Here is a 24,087-nt window from a genome sequence, read left to right as displayed (position 1 = left end):
TTGAAATAGTAGAGGTAACAAAATGATCATTAAGGCGTGACGGTATGAGTATAGAACAGAAACTGAATTTCCATTAAAAGAAACTGGTGGAAGCCTAAACGGTAACTGAATAGTCACTAAAATGCAGTGAAATTATTTTTGAAAGGTGACTGAATGGTGTCTGAAATTAGACCGAAATGTTACTTTACAGTGATTGCAAAGCATTTCGATGGTAAATGAATCGGGGCTGAATGGATATTTAAAATTAATTAAAAGATTACTCATTATTCATCTAATCACTTTTCACTAAAGCCTTTTTGTAGATATGTTATCTAAATGTTGAACAGAAGAACTTTGAACAAGTTACCTTGTGTTGTTTTTTTTTCGACATTAACACAGCAATATGTTTTTTTTTTTCATAAACTCATTGTAACAAGAACAACAACAATGGAAATAAATAAATGAAAGAAGAAAGCAAATTATGTAAAGCTTTATTGGTGTTTGACTTTTATATCATTTGTTTGTGCTTTTATATGATATTTCATTCTTTTATGAAATATTGTGTGCAGAGATACCCATATCTTGCGATTATGGAGTGAAATAAAAAAAAATGTGTAGAAATGGGTAGTCATTTTACCAATATATGACCCAAGTAAAGTCATTGTTATTTGCAATATGAAAACAAAGGGCAATTAAACTTCCCCCAATTTAATAAGAAGATATATCAACTATCTATAGTCATACTTTAATGAAAGTCACACGGTCTTTATTGGAATATATTGTGTTTTTATTGATCTGATTAAAAATCAAAGAATGTACTGTCCGCACTGTGAAAATTGCAGAACACGATGCGGTCAAGCAGTCAAAAATGTGTTGAGTGTTGCTTTATTATGATGAGCTGGGCAACACTTATATATTTGAATCTACGCCAATAGAATATCAATATCACTAAACATGCTATACTTAAACTGGCTGTAAACGTATAATGGTTTAGAATGCATTTTACGTATGTTCATTCGTCCAAATAAGAAAGAACAACCGGAACAAGGTGTAGTAGTCTGAAGAGATTGTTTAACTCAATTGTAGTTACACACGCAGTGTGATGACTTCCGTATGAAGTGCTTTTAAGTGTCTACCTCATTGGGGATTCCCATTACTGTTTCAGAGTATATGGCTAATTGAACTAAAACAAAATCAAGTTACTCGATTTGTTAAAATTAATTCCAATATAATCCCATTGATTGGTTATATAATTATTAATGCGCATATTCACATATGTTTGAATTGATTTTATTTAATATTTATGCTAATATCTAGAAAATGAATTGTTTTTGGGTTTTTTTTACATATACATCGATATACATATTTGTGTTTTATATACACGATAAACATGAAGACTGTGAAACAAGGAAACGGTTTGAATTTACAAACACTCCATTACTATGGAGAAATGTTATGTATTTTGGTATTACTTTAATAATTAAAAGAAATGTAGATTAGATAAGGGCTGGATTAAGGATATGATAATACAGTCTCACTTTTCTGGGTTTCTTATCCTACAATATATCCGGTAATGTATTCAATGCTTATCCTTCACAAAAAGCACAACTAGTTTACTCGAGGTAAATCAATGTAAACATGGATTATCTCAGTAGCTCAAAGAACAACAACTCTTCACGTTTTGCTGAAGATACGACCGTATTGATTGTAAAGTTACGTTACCTTGTCTGATATAGCTAAGATCTACAGGACTAAGCTCTTTATAGATATTTCAACTTTTCTGTGTATGTGTTTGATGTAAAACTTATACGGTTCCAATGTTGATGCACCAGATGCGCATTTAGACAAATACTGTCTCTTCAGTGATGCTCAAGCCGAAATGTTTGAAATTCGAAATAATAATAAATTTGTAAGATCTAAAAAGAAAACGAGGCAAATTACTACAAAAATCAAAAACAAAACCATAAAAAATCCGTAGGTACATCGTACAAACATCAACAATATATTCTAAAATGTCAAACGTTTACGAAAAAGGAAATATTCATATATAATGATCATTCAGCTCCGCATGGGGACGGTCAGGGTTTAAATCCTGGTTGCGACAGACCTAAGTCGTTAAAGCAGGTAGTGACAGTTCCATCGTCAAACCCTCGGAATCAAGAGTGAATACCATGTCTCCTCGGAGATGACATTTGAAATGGATGGCCCGTGTTACGGTAGGTGTGGCATGCTAAAAACCCTCACTGCTCAATGGCTGTAAGCGCCGAACATAGGCCTAAATTCGAAGTCCTTTGCCGGTGTTGGTGACGTCTCTATATGGTTAAAAAAAATCGAAATTCACGTCAAACAATATGCAATCAATCAATCAATCTAATAGTATTACTTTTTATAAACACCATTCTGATTCTACGCACATGTACCCTGGCGCTTTAATAAAAACATGCTGTAATAGTTCCTGAGCGACAATATCTTCGTAGTCTTTCGTGATCATATCTTCAAACAGCATGTAAGAATTACCACAGGCACGAATTGTACTCCTTTCTTACATATGGAGCTGATTTTTTTATATTCTTATCGTATAAGGTTTGTTCAAATGTTTTTACATTAGAAGAAAGTATATTTCCTTGTATTGTTCAACTCTAATCAAAGACTCACAATATGAGGTATATTATTACAAGAGTATGATATTGATATCAAACATATCAAAGACAGAGATACTGTTGTAGCAGATGTTCTATCAAGTGTGTCATGAGTATGTTTTTTTTTTTTTTTTTTTTTTTTTTTTTTTTTTTTTTTGTTGCTTTCATTGATGTACATTGCATATTTGAGTTTTCATTGTCTTTCAAACATTTTAAGTACTGTGTATATCACTAATTGCACTGCGTTAACATAGAGTGTTCTAGAGAAGTTATGTTTACATGGAATACGTACACGGTACCAATTTTTATGCACCAGATGCGCATGTTATGGTTACTGATATTGTTAGACTCATATTATTTTTAGTAGAACGATTACGTAATGGTTGCTTCATCGTCTTTCAAGGTTGTACTAGAAAATTAATTCCTATTATGAACGGTGAAGATGACGAAGAGTGGTGAATCTCATAACTCCTAAAATCAATACAAAATAGATAGCTGGGCAAACACAGACTTATGTGCAAAGATATGCTTAATGCTCAGTGTGTGGTTACACGGGTAATCAATTTTTTGCTAGGTTATATACAAGTGATCCCGTTAGGATCCAGGTTAGAATAGGTCCTCAGTATATCTTGTTTGTCCTAGAAGACGACTAGATGGGGCGGTCCTTCGGATGAGACCGCAAAAAAACGAGGCCCCGTGTCACAGCAGGTGTGGCATGATACAGATTCCTCCCTGCTCAAAGGCCATAGGCGCCGACTATACGCCGAAATGTTGCTGCCCTTCACCTGCAGTTGAAGTTATGAGTAAAATATTCTCGAGAGGGACGTTAAACAATATCCAATCAATCAATATTAACAAGTGTGTGACCCTGTATCTGTTGACTATCTAGAGTAATAGACTTGCATAATCTGCATATTTGGCCCTATTTGGGGTAAGTTTATATTATTTGCAATAATGTGACACACGTGTGCTATAATGTAAAACGTATAGGGTACCAATTTTGATGCAACAGATGCGCATTTCGACAAGTAATGTCTCTTCAGTGATGTTCAACCGAAATGTTTGAAATCCAAAATAACTATGAAGTTTTGGAGCTAAATATAGCCAAAAACAGCGTGCCAAAAAGTGGAGCCAAATTCGTCCAAGGATAAGAGCTATGCACGAGAGAGATATTCCTTAATTTTGAAATGAATTTCTAAATTTTATAACAGCAATTAAATATACATCCGTATTTTCAAGCTAGTAACCAAGTACTAAGCTACTGTGCTGTAGAGACCCTCGGGGACTAACAGTCCACCAGCAGAGGTCTCGACCCAGGGGTCATAATGTAAACGTATATATAAATGTTAATTACATTGGTACATAGAGTGGTGATAATCTTTAGTTTATAAGCAAATATTTATCAAGGTCAGTCAGTTGTATATCTTGACTTTGGGTATTGATCTGTGCAATTATTTCCATGATTATCCATATGTTATTTGAATCTCATTTTTGTACATGTAACTTAAACTTATTTTCTTTCCTCGTGGTCTAGTGTACAGCACACTGCTATTTTTGTCATAGTATACTCACACCTTTTTGAAACTTTATTTGAAACTTGACTTCAATAAATTGATAACTTGGTCATCACATCTATATATGTCATGCAGAAATGTCGTGTATATTTGTGGTGAACGGTGGGAACGGTGGGAGGGGGGCTCTCAATACCGGCACTCACACATCAACAGACTCTATACTACAATAGTAATGACTCTCAATTGCAAAAAGCACGTGTTATATGTAGCTAAAGTTTGCGACATACATGTACGTATTGTGTTCAATCCCTCATCCACTTTGTTTTCATCATTATCCATTAATACCGTGCATATTTGAGATTACTAAACGTCATGCAATTCATGTTAATACTTTAAAGAGTCAGCGTCGCCGATCTCCATGTCGAATCTTTTATCAACCCCCGATTTATGACGTCACTTTACGTGCAATTTTTGTAATTATGTTATGAATATTCATCATGACAAAAGACATTTACAGTGGGTTTTTTTTTTTGATTTGTATGAAATTTACCTGATCAGGATATGGGGCTCACGGCGGGTGTGACCGGTCAACAGGGGATGCTTACTCCTCCTAGTCACATGATCCCACCTCTGGTGTGTCCAGGGGTCCGTGTTTGCCCAACTATCTCTTTTGTATTGCTTATAGGAGTTATGAGATTGATCACTGTTCGTTATCTTCACCTTACACTGTACAGAGCTGGCATTTACTGTGGGTTTTTTGTTTGTTTTTTTTTTTTGGGGGGGGGGGTCTGTATGAAATGTATTGTACAGAAGGACGGTGGAGTCGTTGCACGACTCGATTGTCATGCCCCTCTGTACAATAAATTTCATACAAACGATAAAAAAGTTCTGTAAATATGAAATACGTCTTAAGGCGTGACCGTGTTTGAAGGCGAAGCAAAAGGTATTGCAATTTCATTATAGAATAAAAATATTCCAAATTAGCGCCTAAAGTATGAGGACAGAGATCCACCAAAGTACCCTAGCTTGTTACATGACTTTAGATATTTGATCCACCTATTCATTGAACGCGGGAAATATAACGCAATTGATCCAAACAGTGTATCGTGACGTCATATTCATCGTCGACGTTCAGCAAATTTACAATCATAGGATACATGGTACAATACTTCGTATCCATGCCGCGGCCATTTTGAAACGAATTCGAGGCTCTCAGTCGGTGTCTAGGGACGCTCAATCATCATAGAAACCAATCAGAAATTTGATATGAAAGTAGCTATAAATCAATGGAGTTAAAGTCTTAGACTTTTGCCACTAATTTCACAAAACATGATCGATAGTTGAGCAAATAGCGTTGCTAGAATTCCTAGAGCAAAGCAAACAAAGAGTTATGCAACTTTTGTTTAGGGATACATACTCGAGTAGAAGGTATATGAAAACATAGCAGTTACAATGTATTATCTGTATTGCGCTAATTGAGAATAGCGATATCATTCATGCTAATAAAACTGTTTGTTAAAAATCATTTTGAATTATAAACAAAAGTATTTGAATGAAAATATCGCGTCATATATACAGGTAAACGTGATTCATGACAACTGTATGATTTTGATATGAACATTTGGGTCAGAAATGTCGATAGTATGAATTCTCTAGCTGATTTTTTCACCGTTTTCATGTTATGATGTTTGTGGGAATCAGACCCCAAGAGAAAAAATATCGAATTTGAAATATAGTCTAGGATGTTGGAAAGATGATGTTGATAAGATGCAAAGCATATCCCTCAAGGATAAAAAATGATCCACCCTATGTTGAAATGGTTTGATGTTGAAGTTGTGATTATGATTTTTATTTCATGGTTTGTTGAATTTGCTTATTGTTATAGTAAAGTTTATATACATACATGAAGTTTATAAATGGATACAGCAAACTGTAAAAAGAATTAATTAGTATTAAAACCTGATTGAATTCTAAACTAATGTAAGTTGAATTAAAGAGGTTCACACCTGAGATTTGGAGTTATGTTAATTTTTAGGGAAGTGTATTTTTGATTTCTACATTGAAGGGAAATTGGGAAATTAAAAAGAAAAACTGGGGTCGTAACGCTTGTTATTGAGCTATAATGTTCTAAATATAACCTTTCTGCACTTAAAATTTATGCAATCAAACTTGATTTTTCCGTTAGTGTCAACACCACATGTGCAACACAAATCAAGTATTACATATAATAGATGCATACCCATGTCCTCTAACACTACAGATGAAAAAAGAAATTAATACTAGAAATGGAAATAAATAATGACCTTATTGCACTTGATATACAAACAACTTCATGATATCAAAATTGAGAGTTTAAAAGGACATATTAGGAGTAATGTCAATTTCTAAAATTTTACATAATTCCCAAGGTCTGGTCTTCCAATTAAAAATGCAACTATAAAACGTTAGTGTTGGAGATCAATTTTTTTTTAATTATTGGCGAAAATACTGAATTTTTATACAAAATTTTGAGTAAATTCATTATAGCTTTTTTAAGAATCGGTGTTCTGTTTGAATGACATATATCAACCAAGTTAATAAATTATAACATTTGAACTAGTTCTAAGTCTCAACTACCTGTATCATGAATTATAAAACTGAAATGCACGTATAGGAGTATACAAATTGACGATACATTGGATGAAATAGAAACTGTAATATCATGCAGAAGTAGAACTTTTTGGTTAGTGAATCCTTCCACCACAAAATATAGTTCCTGTCAAACCCTTTCAAAAATTGAATTGACACAAAAATGTTCAACTGGATAGGGTTCAGCAATAGATGTGTAATATGTTTGCACCAATGAGATTAATATTGACACAGTGAATACTTAGTTGTAGCATCCTGCGCAGTTTTACTCAAAAGCTCAGGTGCTAACTTCCTTAAGTAACATTTGTTTGATCAAATCAGTGGTGTTAAATATGATTTTGTTATGAAAGATAAGCTTTGAAAGTTAAGTGCATGATGGTTATAAACATTGAAACACATTTCAGCAGACAACATTATATTGCTGGGAATTTAACGCAATAATTTCAAAAATGTAATTCACAACTGAATTGTCGATTTGAAGGTCCCACAGAGAATGTTGAATCGAATTTATTTGAAATATGGGCATCACTGAAGAGACATTATTTGTTGAAATGCGCATCTGGTGCATCAATATTGGTACCGTACAATACAAACGGAAAAAAATGTTCTGTGAAAATAACATATATATTAAGGGGTGACCGTGTTTGAAGGCGAAGGAGAGGGTATTGCAATTTGATTATTGGGTACACATATTACATACTAAGCGCCAAACCTATGAGGACCGAGCTCTACCAAAGTACCCTAGCTTGTTACACAAATTTAGATTATATTTGTCCGCCTATTGATTGAATGCGGGAAATATAACGCAATTTATACCCACGGTGTATTGTTACTTCATATTATCTCTCGATGTTTAACAAATCTACAAATATAGTAGACATGGTACAATACGCGTTATTCACGCCGAGGCCATTTAAAAACGAAATCGAGGCTCTCAGCCGGTGTCCAGGGAAACTCAATCATCAAGGAAGCCATTAAGGAATTTGATGTGAAAACAGATACATATTAATGGAGTCAAAGTCTTAGACTTTTGCCACCAATTTCACAAAACATGAGCGATAGTTTGACAAATAGCGTTGCTAGAATTCTTAGAGCAAAGCAGATAAAGTGTTATTCAAGTTTTGTTTAGGGGCACATGCTCGACGTAGAAGGTACATGAAACATAACAGTTAGTATGTCTGTTAGGCTAATTGAGATTATCAGTATTATCCATGTTGATAAATCCCTTTCTTAGAAATAATTATGAATTATAAACAAAAGTAATTTAATGAAACTCGCATCATATATACGAGTATACATTATTCAAGACAATGTATGACTTTGATATGAACATTTAGGTAAAAAATATTGATATACACATGGGCTTTTTATACCTATATAGACTTGATAGGCAGGGCAATTATCTAAGAAGGAAAGGGTTACATTTATGAACACTCAATTGCTATTAATATATGCTACATACTTTTAGTATTTTGATATTACTTTAATGCTTAAAACAAATGATATGAGAATAAGATAAGATTGATTAAGGAAATGGGAATACAGTATACGTTTTCTGGGTTAAAATAACATTTCCAGTAATCTATCTGATGCTTACCCTTCACAACAAGCATACATACATTACTCGAGGTAAACCAACATAAACATGGATAACCTCAGCTGCTCAAAGAACAACAACCCTTCACGTTTTGCAGAGAATAAGACCGCACTGATTTTACAGTTATGTTCCTTGTCTGATGTAGCTCCGATTTACTCAAACTAGTTTGCATGAATACGCTGTTGATATATTTTTTTAAAAAACTTTTCTGTGTATATATTTGATAGTGATGTAATGGCTAAAAGGTTACCACAACGAAAAATGCTTAATATCACACATTCCGTTAGGAATATAATACTAAGGTTAGAGCAGTCGCATGCCCTGAAAACATCAGGAATAAAAACAGATACCTAGGGGAAGTAAAAATTCCCGGTTACACCGTCATAATCTAGATTAAAGTAATTATATAAAAATGGATATCCATTTACTCATTAAGCATACAGGACTCACGGCAGGTGCGAACTGTCAAAAAGGGGTGCGTATCCGTCTTAAGCACTTGATCCCACTTCTGGCATATCCGGTGTTGACTTAATATATATTTTATATTTCTGATAGGAGATACGGTATTGATCACACTTCGTTATATTCACTGTTTGTATCAAAATGGAAGTATAAGCGATTCCATACGACGACATACGATTACATGGATTGATGGTAATACTCGAGGAAATGTTAACCACAGGGTGACAAATGGTTACATAAACTAAAGAAACAAAATATAAATTTGTTTGGTGTCGCACAGACCTCTACAATTATTTCTAAAATGTAAAACGTTGACAAGACAGGGTACTGAATGATCATATGCACGGAAATAAAGTCATCGAAATTGTTAAATATATATTCAAACAAGAGATATAGCGAATTGGTCGTTAAGATATGACAACATGAATATAGAACTGAATGTTCCATAGATTAAACTCATCGATGTCTAAAAGGTAACTAGATATTCAATCAAATGTGACAAAATTGTTACTGAATGATATCCGAAATGAGACTGATTTATTACTAATTTAATTGTGACTGAATAACTACTGAAAGATGATTGAAAAGTAGTTCAATAGTGAATTTGACTGAATGGACATTTAAAAGTACCTGTAATTAAAAGATGACTCACTTTATTCATCTATCCACCCATCACAATAGTGTTCTATGCCTATATTATGTTAATGTTTAACGTAATAAGTTCTTACATTTTATGTTCTATGCGACAGTAGTAAGACAAAATGTTTTTTTTTATAAACTCACTGCAACAATAGGTAAATCAAAATGAAAAAGGAATGAATGAAGGAAAAATAAAAATAGCGAAGCGCTTTATTGGTGTTTGAGTGTTAAGTCAAATGTTTGCTTTGCTTACGATATTGCATTGCATTCTTTCTTTAAAAATGCGTGTGCAGATATACTCATTCTTCGCAATTAGGGAGTGAAATAGAAAAAAAAAATACGTGAGAAATGGGTATTCATTCTTCCACCAATAAGTATTCAGGTAAAGTCACTGACATTTGTAACTTACATTTTTTTTAATAAGACTAATAAAAAACAACAACAAAGAACCAATGCTCACATTGTGAAATTTTACAGCGTAAGGCGGTCAATCAGCCACAGTACGCATCAGTGTTGGATTAGTGTGATGAATATCACAACACTCTGATATAACGCAATATCCCTAACCATTCAACAATGAAAGTGGCTGTAGAAGGTTTTTCCTCTAAAATACATCCTACTTCTACCCATTCATCAAAATAAGAACGAACAACGGGAACCACATGTAATAATCTGAATGGATTATTTAAACACTTATAAACAAGTGTGTAGTGTGATGACTTCTGAATAAAGTGCGTTTGAGTATGTACGTCAACTTGGATTCCCTGTAGTGTTATTGGAGACATGGCTAATTGAAAAGAAGCACACTATAGTTACTCGATGTGTTAGAATTAATAGCTGCATGATCCGTTTAATTAGTTATATATACACCCAGATAATTAATGTAACGATTTACATTACTTTGAATTGATGCTAATAAGCATTTATGTTAATGTCTAAGGGATTTATTGCATATTTTAGATATATAGATACGCCCATGTACTCGTTATAAATCTCTATGATGGGCTGGGAGATTATCTAAAATGGGAAGGTTTAAATTTGTAAACACTTTATTCCGATTGAAAAATATTATGAATTGTTGAATTTCGGTCTTAATATATTGATTGAAACAAATAATAATAAACGCACCTTGCGGATGAAATAAGGAAATTAAAATACAGCGTCGTCTTCCTGGATTTCCTATCCTAAACAAATATATCTGATAATGTATTTGATTATGTACCCTTCATAAAAAAACATATCATGTTTACTCGAGGCAAATCGATGTAAACATGTACAATCGCTATAACTCAAAGAACAACAACTCTTCAAGTGTTGATTAAGATAAGATCGCACTAAAGTTACGTTACCGTGTCTGATGTAACTACGATTTATACACACTGGTTTCTAGATACTGTAGCAGCTGCTTTTAAATACTTAAACTGTTATATGTGTGTTTGAATGGGGATGTTATGGATAAAATGTAAAATCATCTCAAAAATTATAAGTCTCAAAATTCAAACTGAAAGAGGGTTCACTTGCAATATTACTTTAGACAACTATCACCAATGCACGTATGTATATGCAGACTATATATTGAACGCAACAAATCTCCATCAAACTAACTTGTATTTTTATATATATATGTATTTGTGCATGTATCTTGTTTTAACGTTCATCTCGACAATGTCACTCATACGGAGATGTCACCAAGACCGGTGAAGGGTTTCAGATTTAAGCCTTTGCTCAGCGCTTACGGTCAATGAGTAGTGAGGGTCCTCTGGCTTGTCATGCCTACTGTAAAACGTGGCATCCGTTTTACGATTCTAGCTGAGAATCAGATACTGCAGATTTGATGTCAAACGTTTGGTGATGAGACTGTGACTACGTGTCTGAACAATTTAAGTATTCATGTGTCATAAACCAACTACAGCAAACTAGTAACCCTAATTATACGCGAAAACCTCCACAGTTTAAAAAAACAGGTAAGAATGTTTAAGTTAAATGGGTAAACCCATTGGCCTGAAACATAAAGTTATAATTCACTATCTCTAATATCATAAACTAAGGATTTATTTCTTAAAATATAATCAACTTTAACAACTTCATGCCCTTGACCTGTAACCTTGAACGAAATTCGGAGATCAATGACTTAAAAGTAAAAACTGAGGTTCTCACCGATTCTCTTTGATAATATGAAAAACAATAATGCTGAAACATTATAAAGGATCACCAATGATGGTAAATGTGTCAGAACGATATACGCGGTTCGTATCAAGTTAGATATGATCAATGGTACCAGCAATATTTTATCAGACATTTAAAATGAATAAAATGTGTCCATGGTGACATGGACGTTTGACCTTATCCCCAATTTGAAAATCAAGGATTATGCAGGTTAATTTGAGTGGCTCCATGTCCTATCTAACTCTAACCCTGGCGTCACAATCAATTAAAGGGTATTCCGCCCTCTACGGGTTTAATAAAACAAAATAATGCTTAATTGATGTTAGAAACTCTAAAAAAAAAATGATGCAAAATAGCAGGTAAAGAAAACGTGGCTTTCTTTTAACCTCGCACGCTTGGATTTCTATTTCAAAACTCAGAAATAGCATTAAAATGATTCATGTTCTTGACTTCGAAGGATGTGCTTACTCCTCCTAGGCACCTGATCCCACCTCTGGTGTATCCAGGGATCCGTGTTTGTCCTACTTTCTATTTTGTATTGCTTATAGGATTTATGAGATTGGTCACTGCTCGTTATCTTCACCTGTCCTCTTACCCACACTTAAACGCTCCAACTGTCGCTTTCTCACAACCGGTGTCGACGTCATAAAGGAATAATAATGTGAAAGAAATAACGCCTCCTTACGGTATCTGTATTGGGCTCATGTAATGTTGCCAAGGAAACTATGTTCAAGATCAAAACCACGGATAATGTATGTTTACCATCGTCAAAACTGGTTCCATTTCATTATCTGCGCTTTTAGACTCCGGTACTGCAATATATTTACTATATTTTTCCCTTTATGGTAGTTTTCGTACCAAATCAAAATCAGTTATTCATTATTCTATCAGTCCAAAAATTCAGTCAACACATGATCAACAAATTCGTATTATAGGTATCGCCAGGATCAAAGTGCAAATCTTAGAGACGGAACTATATGTGTATATTTATGTATACCTGCTTAAGGAATCATCTCATCCGTTTATTCTTGGCTCGCATTTGTTTGTGTTGATAGGTATTGTGTCGAATTCTAAATATATGTCCCTGTCTATGGATTTCGGTTCTACGTGTAATGTAAGAAATACATATTGTTTTACCTTACCACCAATGTCTAATGTAATTAATAAGGCATAAGACACCTTAAAAAAAAATACACCTGTCCATATCTAGGGTTTCTGTTTACCTAATAACATTATGAGAAACAAATATATTGTTGCAGCGAAATGACTTGTTTGTGTACGCAATGGTCACTACGCTCCTTTGAAGCTATTTAATTTGTCGGACAAATGGGTCAATATTGGTATGAATAACATAGAGGCATATTTTGAAGTAATGTTTGCTCACGTAATATTCAATATTGATGGCAAATAATGTCAAAATTGAGATATTGTATGTAGTGAACAAATGTTTACTTCTAGTACTTACCAGACATAAGGGAATTATTTACTCGATAGCTTTCCTGTCGAATATTATGCCAAACGATGGGCGAAATATGAAAAAGAAGAACTTGATACATTGTCAGAATGGGTTAAAAGCATAAAAGGGATATTAAAATCCCGCATTAAACAAATGAAAACAAAAGTACGTACCATTTATAATTCTGTGTTTAGTAAACCAGAAGTGATAAATGAATTAGATAGGTTACATGAGGAATACGTTTTGGTTCCAGCTGACAAATCTAGTAACAATATTGTCTTTGTTTGTAAGGCTCATTATTACAACTGTATTTTAAACAAACTTGGCATTAATTCCACTTTTGGTAATCATACTTATACTCCGACTGCCCTTTCAAAAGACGACATTCTTCACAACCATGCTTCAGTTTTAGACACATTTAATATTCCAGTCAATGGGTCGAATGAATATGAGTTACCGTACCTATACTGGATTCCTAAACTACATAAAAACCCTTACAAACAAAGATACATTGCGGGATCTAGTAAGAGCTCTACCAAGCCTCTATATTTGCTCCTCACGAACATGTTAACAGCGGTGAAGGAGAAACTTCAAACTTACTGTGCGACTACATATGCCAAAGTGGTGTTAAATCAAATGAGGATTCTAAAAATTTTTAAAGAACTTTTAGTAAACTTAAAATCACATAATTTTCCCCAAATCAATAGCATTAAAACTTATGACTTTTCAACACTATACACGACCATTCCTCACGATAAATTAAAGACTAGACTTTTTGACATCATAGACAGTGGCTTCTTCAACAAAAACGAAAAACGGAAATACTCATATCTAGTGATCAGCCATTCAAAAACTTACTTTGTTAAACATCACTCTGATTCCACGCACAAGTACTCTGAAATTGAAATAAAAATATGCTAGAGTTCCTCATTGACAATATCTTATTAGTCTTTGGTGACTAGGTCTTCCAACAGTCTGTTGGAATTCCCATGGGCACGAATTGTGCTCCTTTGTTGGCTGACCTGTTTTTATATTCATATGAAGCAGAATTTATTCAAAAACTACGTGAGAAGAAAAAATATCTCGCTGTGACCTTCAATTCGACTTTTAGATATATCGATGACGTTTTGTCTATTAACAATGAGAGCTTTCATTCATATGTCGATTTGATATATCCCTGTGAGCTCGAAATAAAAGACACCACAGAGTCGTCCACTTCTGCTTCATACTTAGATATTTTATTGAAAGTAGACATTAACGGCAAACTGACAACTCAACTGTATGACAAACGGGATGATTTCAGCTTCTCCATCGTCAACTTCCCACATTTATGTAACAATATTCTATTATCACCTGCATATGCTGTTTATATATCTCAACTAATTTGATATGCAAGAACTTGTTCTGGGTATAGTCGGTTTTTAAATCGAGGTAGGCTACTGACAAACAAGTTGATGGTACAGGGATTTCAACAGTCTCGATTGAAGTCAGCATTTCGCAAATTATATGATCGTTATAACGATCTAGTTCGTCAATACGACCTCGCATTGGGTCAAATGCTGTCTGACGTGTTTCATACCGATTGTTAAACCGTTCTTGGTACACTGATTTTGACTGCGGATAACTCCGTTTACCTGATCAGGATATAGGGCTCACGGCGGGTGTGATCGGTCAACAGGGGGTGCTTACTCCTCCTAGGCACCTGATCCCACCTCTGGTGAGTCGAGGGGTCCGTGTTTGCCCAACTATCTATTTTGTATTGCTTGTAGGATTTATGTGATTGATCACTGTTCGTTATCTTCACCTTGCTGTTAGCCCGGAATTGAAATATGGTGGCCTTAAAACCGTTCAAAATATTTTGTAGAGTAACAAAGATGTGTTTGTTACTAACGACAATCCTGATACTGGTGTAACCAAGGTGACGCAATACACAAATCACGTGAAACTAAACGTATCATGAAATCACCATAAACCACGCCATCTCCCACCTCAAAAACGTGACATATTGCGCCATCAGTTTGATTGATTATTTTGACAAGACATTGTTGTACCGGTAGTTGAAAATGAAAACCTATATATTACTATAGTTGCAAACAAACTGTTAGAAATAAAAGGTAAATATTTCCGGAACGATGAACAAGAACATGCATTCAGAAAATCAAAGCGTCTGCTATTGGGAAGATCTCTTTTGATATTTTCTCATCATGATATTGAGTTCGTCTTCTCGTAGATACTTCCAGTAAAGGAATCGCGTACATATTTTACCGATAACACTCTGCTGGAACATCTCATGTCGTACGGTTTGGATCCGAGGAATTGCCAAAATAGCATATATCTTATGGTCCGACAAAATTACAACTTCTTGGCATGTTTACTGCCATTATCGATTGCTCTCACTATTTAGATGGAAAACATTTTAGCTTTGAGTGTGATCAACAAGCATTAAACCGTTATTCCAAAAGCAATTGCGAACTGCTAGTTATGAGGAATGGCTTGCACTTTTACAACGATACGACTTTTCAATTGAATGCAATCAATTGATTCTTGCAGATGTTGTGTCGCGGAACCCAGAATTTCTGAAAATGTTATTGGATAATCCAGATGAAGTGGACTCATTCTTCCCTTATGTCGATGAATCTTTAAGTTCTATTACATTACCAAATGGGTAACACTTCCGTCTCTTTTAAATGACAAAAGACTTTGTACAAATTTCATAGATGTTCGTGATAGATATGATGAGGAAACAGCGGCTAACATTGACTTTCCTGTCGTTGCTAATGAAGCACCTCATACACAATGAACCCCGCACAACAAGAATATCCGAGTTCCATATAGCACACCGCCGATTAAACAAACACTAATAAACGGTCATTTCGATCAATCACAAACCAATGATGAAATAACTGTGCGAACAGATTCTACTGATAATGAGCTTTTAAACCCTTCATTGTTGAGTACCCAGGGTCATTAAGACGAAATGATCTCTACTGAGCTTGTATATAACACCGATTCTGATAAAGGATATATAGACGTCGTTTCTCGTCGTGTAACCATTGTCAAAAACGGAAGCTTAAACAGAAAGTAACAAAGACACATAATACTGCACATTTCACTCCTTCTGGAACTTTTGAAGTGTTGGAAATTGATTTATACAAAAATTACAACCACCCTATGAGTGAATTATCATATGTGTTTACCGCTGTAGATATGTTTTCAAAATAACTATACGTACTTCCAATCGGAAGAAGGACGCTTTGACAGTGGCTAATGCACTTTTGTTCAATTGTTTAGAGCATCTGGTGTTTGTAGCTCGTTGATTAGTGATTAAGTTAATTCATTGGAATGTTACACAATCATTTGCAAAACTTTACATGTGACTTAAGAATTTACGTCAAGATCCGTTCATCTTTGTTTAGGGGCATGTGAGCCGACACATTTAACTTTAGCACAGAAAATAACGCCGAGTGTATCAGATGACCAAAACTCATAAGCAATATTAAATAGATAGTTGGGCAAACACGGACTCCTGCATATAAGACGCGATATCTCAAAAGGTATGTTCACTGGCATGGTGATGTTGGATCTGCCAAAAGTATTTAACACCATCAATCATAAAATTTAATGCGACAAACTAGAGGTTTAAGGAATTTTATCCACTGGGTGTCAAATATATATGATAGGCAGTCGCACGTTTATTTCAGTACTGTAGCATGCACTTTCAATTCAATGGAGTGTCGCGTGCCTGAGTGGGAATTATTGGCCTTTTCTAATCTCAATCATGCCAATGATATGTCTACAAGAATTAACAGATACTGCAACATGATTGTATATACCGATGGTAGTGCAATATGTTATGTTCATAGCGAATAAAATGGCATCACACATACACTAGGACATCTTCTAGAAATTGTTCCCCGTTTCTTAGATATAAAACACTGTCTCCTCATCTTGGCAAACCGACACAATTTTATCAGAATCATTCCGAAAACCGATACAAATGTCACGAGTTATTCAAGGTTATGCAATGATCATGAAATCATAAGACATCCACGTGCTATATATCAAATTATATAGATTGATAAGTTTCCCTCACGTAAATATATATTTTTTTAAGAAAGTAATGATTTAAGCAGCATTTGAAAGGTAAACACTAAGCTCAATTTTCCATACAGAAATGCATATTTCCTATTTTTAAGACAGGAAACACCTCCTGTTGTGTTATAATACACTACTATTGTAATTCACCGTGTTAGTCAAGGGATAATGGTACTGGTGTGTTCAACAAAACATTTTTGTCAAATTCATTTTTAATATAGTTCCTATAGCCATAATTTCTGTTGACATTTTAGATTGTTTGAATGTGGTAAGAATGAATGACACAGCTACTGAATAAAGATTGAACCATGTTTTAACATATTGTATGGTAACGCACCAAATTATCGCTGTGCTCAATTCGTACTAAAAATAAGAATACTAGAAGTGCTACCAATAAGTGGAATTCCCCAATATGTAGGTATCTTTGTTTAGGGTAGTATGTGGTAGTCTTTTTGTAGTGCTTTGTAGCAGCCTACTTTGTAGTATGCTTAAGGTAATGTCATTATGATTGAAGATTGATCTGACCAGGGATTGGCCCGAATCTTGCAAACGATTTTCTATTACACGACATCAACATAATATGAGGCATTATTTATCATCTAACACCTTTGTTATTACACGATATTAACACACTATAGGGCATTATATAACATCTGACACCTTTTCTATTAAACGATGTTCACATAATATGGGACAGTATTTATCATGTAAAAACTTATACGGTACCAATTTTGATGCACCAGATGCGCATTTCGACAAATAATATGGGACATTATTTATCATCTAACACCTTTGTCCAGTTGATGCAACTCTACTGAGACGTGCTACTAAAACTAATAGAAACAATGCATAAGTTATAACTTAAAATTGAATGTGAGGAAAAGAAACAATATTTTTGTCTATTGACAGGAGTCGCTTACTAGTTCATGGTGTCGACGTAAATAATTGGGTTACTCTGAGTTTTGCATTTTTAATAGGGGATATGGGACCACTTCTACTTTTGGTTATCATACGTCTAGCCCATCTGCCTGTTCAAAGGGTAACATTCTTCAAAAACATGGTTCAGTTTTATAAACATTTGAGCCGTCCCATGCAAAAAGGGCCCTTATGGTAAAAATTATCAAAATTAACTTTTTAATGGAATATGATAGAAAACAACATTAAAAAGACACATGTGAAGTTTGGGTCAAATATTCAGCATATTTACTGAGATATAGGCTGTCAAAGGTTAAGATAATATTTCAATGACGTTACAAAAAATGACGTTGAAATGACGTTAATCATTGTCGGAAACAATTGAAACTTTCACTTATTCTTCATGAAATTCTGGACATGTTGTGTCCCTGAAACATTCCCGGACATGAGGTCTGATATGTTTGAATAAATATTCCTGTCGTTCTCTACTGAGTCCGCCCGGCATTATCTCTGGTGGTAGATTTACACTGATTTGGTCGTGATTACTGAGGATTACTGGGACCTTGTCGCCATCTACATCAACGCTGCATAATACAACTCCAGGCAGCAGTGCTGAAAAAGTGAAGTGATGAAACTTGCGTATCCCTTTCAAAGGCTGAAAAGTTGTTTTTATATACTCTTTCCATTCATAGTATTTCACATTTCCATCCTCTATTATCACAGCCTCGTTACTTTTGGAGGACTTGGAGACTACGTCAGCAACATGCTGTAAAGTGTCACAATCTGATCTAAAAACAAAATGCATCGCCGCGTAAAGGTTTTGAACAAATATAGACTATTATAGAAATTCTCGATTATGCTAGATACAATTTTAGTTTTGGAATATTAATTGATATTAACACAATATCACCTCCTGTACTTCTTTTTGATCTGAGCAAAGCCTGCATCCACTTGACATTTTGTATGCCCTGGTATCTGCATGTGAAGTTCAATTGCTCGATGTAGCCCAATCATGACCCGCCATAGCAAATATCCAATCACATACCGGTTTTTGTTTTGACCTAAAGATGAAGTTAGCATTAGAATATTAGAAGCAGCATATACATGTGGACAAAATGAATAGAACTAGGTGTATATGAAAAAATGAAGATGAAATATACATACCTGGACAGTTATCACAGTGAAGAACAGCACATTTCTCTCCCATGCTATAATTTTGAAAATGGTGATGAAGTATGCTGATGACTGTATTTGGCCCATGGGCATTCTTTCCATCTCTTCCAATGGTCTGGTCTTCATCAATCAAATAATTTCGCTGAGATCCTGCTCCCTCCATACAAATTCCAAAGATCTGAATTTTCCGTGGTGTCTCAAAGAATACTGGCCCTACTTGTCTGGAATGATGAGGTACAGACACACATTGCGCGAAGTCAAAAGTGTAGTGAGTTTTGAGGAAATCTGTGGAACAGGGTCTAACAGGTGACTCAGGAAGCTGAATAGACTGATGTTCTTCCCTGGCTTCTTTAATGCACTGAATGTAGAGGTGATGCTCCCTCTGCTTTTTCAATGTGATCTGTAAACTTTCTTGTTGCTGTAAGCTTTTCATTTTCAGATTTTGCATTCAAAATGTGCTCTCTGTGGCGCTCACAGGTATTGCATACATCAGATCTGGGGTTGGCAATCTGAATGTTAGGAAGGCATGGCAGACCAGATGAAATAGAATGAGGACAATTTAACAGCACGAATTTGGACCTCATGATAAGTTTCAACATATAACTGATGAATTCCGTTCTTTGGTGTTGAACAAGGTAGAAAAATGGGTGGTTCGGAGTCGCGACCTCTTGGAGCAGCTGGCATAGGAAGTCCATTATCTTCAGAATATCGATTGATAAACTGCACGACAAATTTAATTTCTTCAAAGGACAGGGCATTGTGTGGTTTTTTCCCGATCTTTCCATGTGTCCGTGGTTTTATTTCATGGGTCTTCATATGCTTCACAAGATTTTTAAAATGTTTTTCACCAATGTCATGTAAAAATAAAAACACATCTGTACATACTTCCCGGTCATCAAAATTGTATTCGTATCTCTGTCGTTTGGCATCGCGTCTTGAAGATCCGCCACCAGAACTTTTACTTTTTAGCTTTCCCACAATGTACATATCCTTCTCTTCCTTGGAAAGTTCTCTCATGGAATAAATATGGTGACTGATTTCTTCAAAACTAATATTTGATATGCAATCCATTCTGCAGGAGCAGCCTTTGATTATCTTTTCACGAATTGTTAAGTCAAGATTGTTATTATCCCAGTCCTCCTCCTCTGAATTTAGGTTTTTATTCTGATCACTATCGTCTGTATTTTCATCAGATGATTCAACACTTTGTGAAGGAGGAAAATATTCCCTATGCCACTCGTCAATAATCTGTAACAAAATATCCCTGTGAAATTCTACATGTTCACATACCATGCAAATATTTAAACCTTCATGTATTTGTTTAAAATAAAATATCAAATACATTCATATTACAAACAGAGATTTTACAGTAGTACTGAATTTAAATTTTGACAAGTTGTTGATTTCAGCACAAAATGGTAATATCATTTTTATTATTATAAGTATTAGATTGTTTATGAGCTATTCATTAAATATAAATCCAGTAAATAGTATTTTTATTTATCATTAGCATGTTGATCAATTAAATGTAAGACTGAAATAAGCACCTAACTACAGAAATATTTTATCTGAATAAACGTGTCTACATGCAGAAAACTGCTCTGCACTCTGCATATTTCGATTAATAATAACCGCATTTGATAGAAAAAATTGTATTCAGTCTTTCTAATTTGAAGTCCCAGATCTCTCTCTCTCTCTCTCTCTCTCTCTCTCTCTCTCTCTCTCTCTCTCTCTCTCTCTCTCTCTCTCTCTCAGTAAGAGTAATAAGGGGTCATCCACTATGGTCATTCTGATTAAACTGGATTTATGTATTCAAATATTTATATATTTATTTGTTGAAACAAAACTTTACTTTAAAAATTGTTGATGAATTTGAAAAGATTAATTCTTTATTATTTTTTTGAATTTAATATGATCATTGTTTATTTAATTTTTGAGTAGCCACCGGTGAATCCGCCTATGAGATACGAAAACAGCGGGACGTAACTTTAAATTTTATCCATTTACCTATAAATAGCCGCGATGAAAACAAGTCATTTTAGGCACTAAATAAAGTTTAGAAAGCCAGATGATAACCCCATTATGATATAAGAACAATTAGTTATTTGTCTTTTTAAAAACTTTATGAAAAATAACTAGGATATCACAAGCGGGACATATATAAACACATGTACATGCACGGAGCTCAACAATCGCGAATGTAAACAAACGTACGTCATTGATTTATGTTTTAATGAATATCGGTAAAATAAGTATTTTTCACTTAAATGACAAATCTCTAAATTGTATCATTTGATTTGATTAATCTGCTTAATGCGTAAAATTGCATGTATATATATGTGGATACATATGATCTTAGATTGAAGTGCACCTGCAGTACCCGTCAACATATGCGCGGATCCCAAATCTTGTGCATCGAAATATTTTATAGGTCTAATTGTCACCAAGACAATATTGGTTATGTCTGTTTATATAAAACTCACCTCTAAAAAGTCCATGTTTTCCTCTTGTTAATTCCAGGTACATGTCGGCATCGTTCCAGGTGATTTATATAAACACAATCACGTTATATTGACAGCATTGCAAACATAAGTAACAGACGCAACTTGCAAATAATGACGTTATCTTTACCAGCGTTTTTCTCATTATGACGTCAATATACATAAGGGCCCTTTTTGCATGGGACGCCTCATTTAATATATTGGTGGCTCTGTTGATCAGATCGTCCAACAATATGTTGAAATTCCTAGGGGCATGAATTGATTTCCTTTGTTAGCTGACCTGTTTTTATATTCATGTGAAGCGGAATTTATTCAAACACTTTTACGTGAGGAGAAAAATATGCTGATGTGGCCTTCAATTCAACATTTACATATATAGTTCGTCAATGCAACCTATCATTGGGTTAAATGCTGTCTGACGTGTTTCATACCGATTGTTAAGCCATTCTTGGCACTCTGATTTTGACTAAGTATGACTCCGTTTACCTGGTCAGGTCGTATGGCTCACGGCGGGTGTGACCGGTCAACCGGGGATGCTTACTCCTCCTGGGCACCTGATCCCACCTCTGGTGTGTCCAGGGGTCCATGTCTGTCCAACTATCTATTCTGTATTGCTTATCTGAGTTTTGAGATGTATCGCTGTTCATTATCTTTGCCTTGCACTGACGATCCTTTATCTATTAAAATAATAACTGCCATTAATGTGTTGATTCAATATATCTCTGTAAACTCTTGATAAAATACACCACGGAGTTGTCCTTTTCTGCTTCATACTTGGATATTTTATTGAAAAACATATAAACGGCAAAGTAACGACCCAAACGTGATGATTGCAATTTCCCATATTCTTGTACCACCATCTGTATTTAGTGTTTATATAGATCCAGTGATTCGATGAGCAAGAGCTTGTTCTGCTTACTGTCATTTTGTAAATCGAAGTAGGCTACTGATAAACAAATTGATGGCGCAAGAATTTCAACAATATCGTTTAAAGTCAGCAATCCGCTAATTATTTGGTTGTAATAACGATCTAGTTTGTCAAAACAGCCTATCATTGGGTCAAATCCTGTCTGGCGTGTTTCATAACAGTTGTTAAATCGTGCTTGGCACACTAATTTTGACTACGGATAGCTGTGTTCCCTGATAAAAGTACACTTGTAATGCTCATGACGGGTTTGACCGGTCGACAGGGGATGCTTACTCCTCAGAGGCAACTTATATCATATCTGCTATATCAAGGGGTTCATGTTTCCTTAGCTCTCTATCCTACATTGTTTATAGGAGTTATGAAATTGATCACTGTTCTCTATTTTCACATTTAAGCAGGTTCGTTATTTTTCAAATGTACAGCCATTTAAGATATTCCTGTAGTATCTTATCTACCGTGCATTATCAATTCACGATTATTTCAAACTGTCTTCATTTGTTGTCTCAAAACAGATATAATACATAATCATACCGATTAGTTAAAATTATTTTTAAAAAACAATTATATTGAAATTGAAGTCCGTATTACAAATAACGCATTATTTGCACCAATGGTGTACAGACGATAAGTATAAGTCATTCACCTATCAACGGCTGCAAATTTTAATGAAATGATCATGGTGTCATTAAGGACGTGTGGAATATCAAAAATGATATGGCCGATTAAACTTGAAATGAATCACCAAGTAATTAAGACAGGGCAGACTATTTCCCAATGGAGGTTCAGTTTCAGGATATGCATTTTAGAGAAATCAGCGCGGATACAAAATGATATTCTCCCCGCGAAAAAAAGGAATGTTTATAACCACCATCATCATCAGAAAATTATGATTTCTACACATGCACATGTGAGTTAAGAGACAATTAACCAACTTCAATGCATTCTCAAGAAAATATGTAGCAAATTCAGGGAAGGCTTTATCCGAAAATATAAAGCATTCGGAGACACACATTTAGATTCCTACAATGCTTTTTGAAGGTGTTAGACTTGTGATAAATTATGTCACAGTGAAGAGGGTATACCTTGTTTGTTGCAACACATCGTTATGTTTCAAGACTGGATACATATCAGTGATTCCTTATGAAGTGTTTAAAGTAAAATAAATATTCGCCTAACAAGCAAAGGAGGGGTACCTTTTTAAGATTGAAACATATTATGTGAAATATAACTAATTTGCAAATTTCCCAAATGATAATATCTACATGAGTGAACGCAAACTATCTTCAAAATGGTTTGATAGAGGCCGGATGCCCAGCTATCGTAGTGGTTAATACACTTGCTTCTCACCCCTTAACCCTAGTTTGATAATCAGTATCGACAGTGGTTATATGGCAT

At 34.6% G+C, this 24,087-nt stretch overlaps 1 protein-coding gene across 1 annotated transcript; it reads right to left on the bottom strand.

The window, feature by feature from the left end:
* Nucleotides 1-18,257: 18,257 nt before the first annotated feature.
* On the bottom strand, nucleotides 18,258-19,696 carry LOC125648696 (uncharacterized). The gene is made up of 3 exons (XM_048875702.2): nucleotides 19,255-19,696; nucleotides 19,001-19,151; nucleotides 18,258-18,878 (listed from the first exon to the last, which is right to left on the bottom strand). The coding sequence occupies exons 1-3, from the start codon at nucleotides 19,694-19,696 to the stop codon at nucleotides 18,485-18,487; spliced, it is 987 nt and encodes a 328-aa protein (XP_048731659.2). The 3' UTR covers nucleotides 18,258-18,484.
* Nucleotides 19,697-24,087: the final 4,391 nt, after the last annotated feature.

Source organism: Ostrea edulis, chromosome 8 (assembly GCF_947568905.1).
Source record: "Ostrea edulis chromosome 8, xbOstEdul1.1, whole genome shotgun sequence".
In the NCBI taxonomy this organism is placed as follows: domain Eukaryota; kingdom Metazoa; phylum Mollusca; class Bivalvia; order Ostreida; family Ostreidae; genus Ostrea; species Ostrea edulis.
Note: the sequence above shows the minus strand (reverse complement) of the source record. Positions and strands in the feature narration are given on the sequence as shown.

Bases quoted from the DNA above. Each gene is read 5' to 3' on its own strand.
- LOC125648696 (XM_048875702.2), bottom strand. From the start codon at position 19,696: ATGAAAAGCTTACAGCAACAAGAAAGTTTACAGATCACATTGAAAAAG. The intron at 19,152-19,254 runs GTATGTATATTT...CTTCATCTTTAG, and splicing joins TCACTGTGATAACTGTCCAG to GTCAAAACAAAAACCGGTAT. The intron at 18,879-19,000 runs GTGATATTGTGT...TTTTGTTTTTAG, and splicing joins ATCAAAAAGAAGTACAGGAG to ATCAGATTGTGACACTTTAC.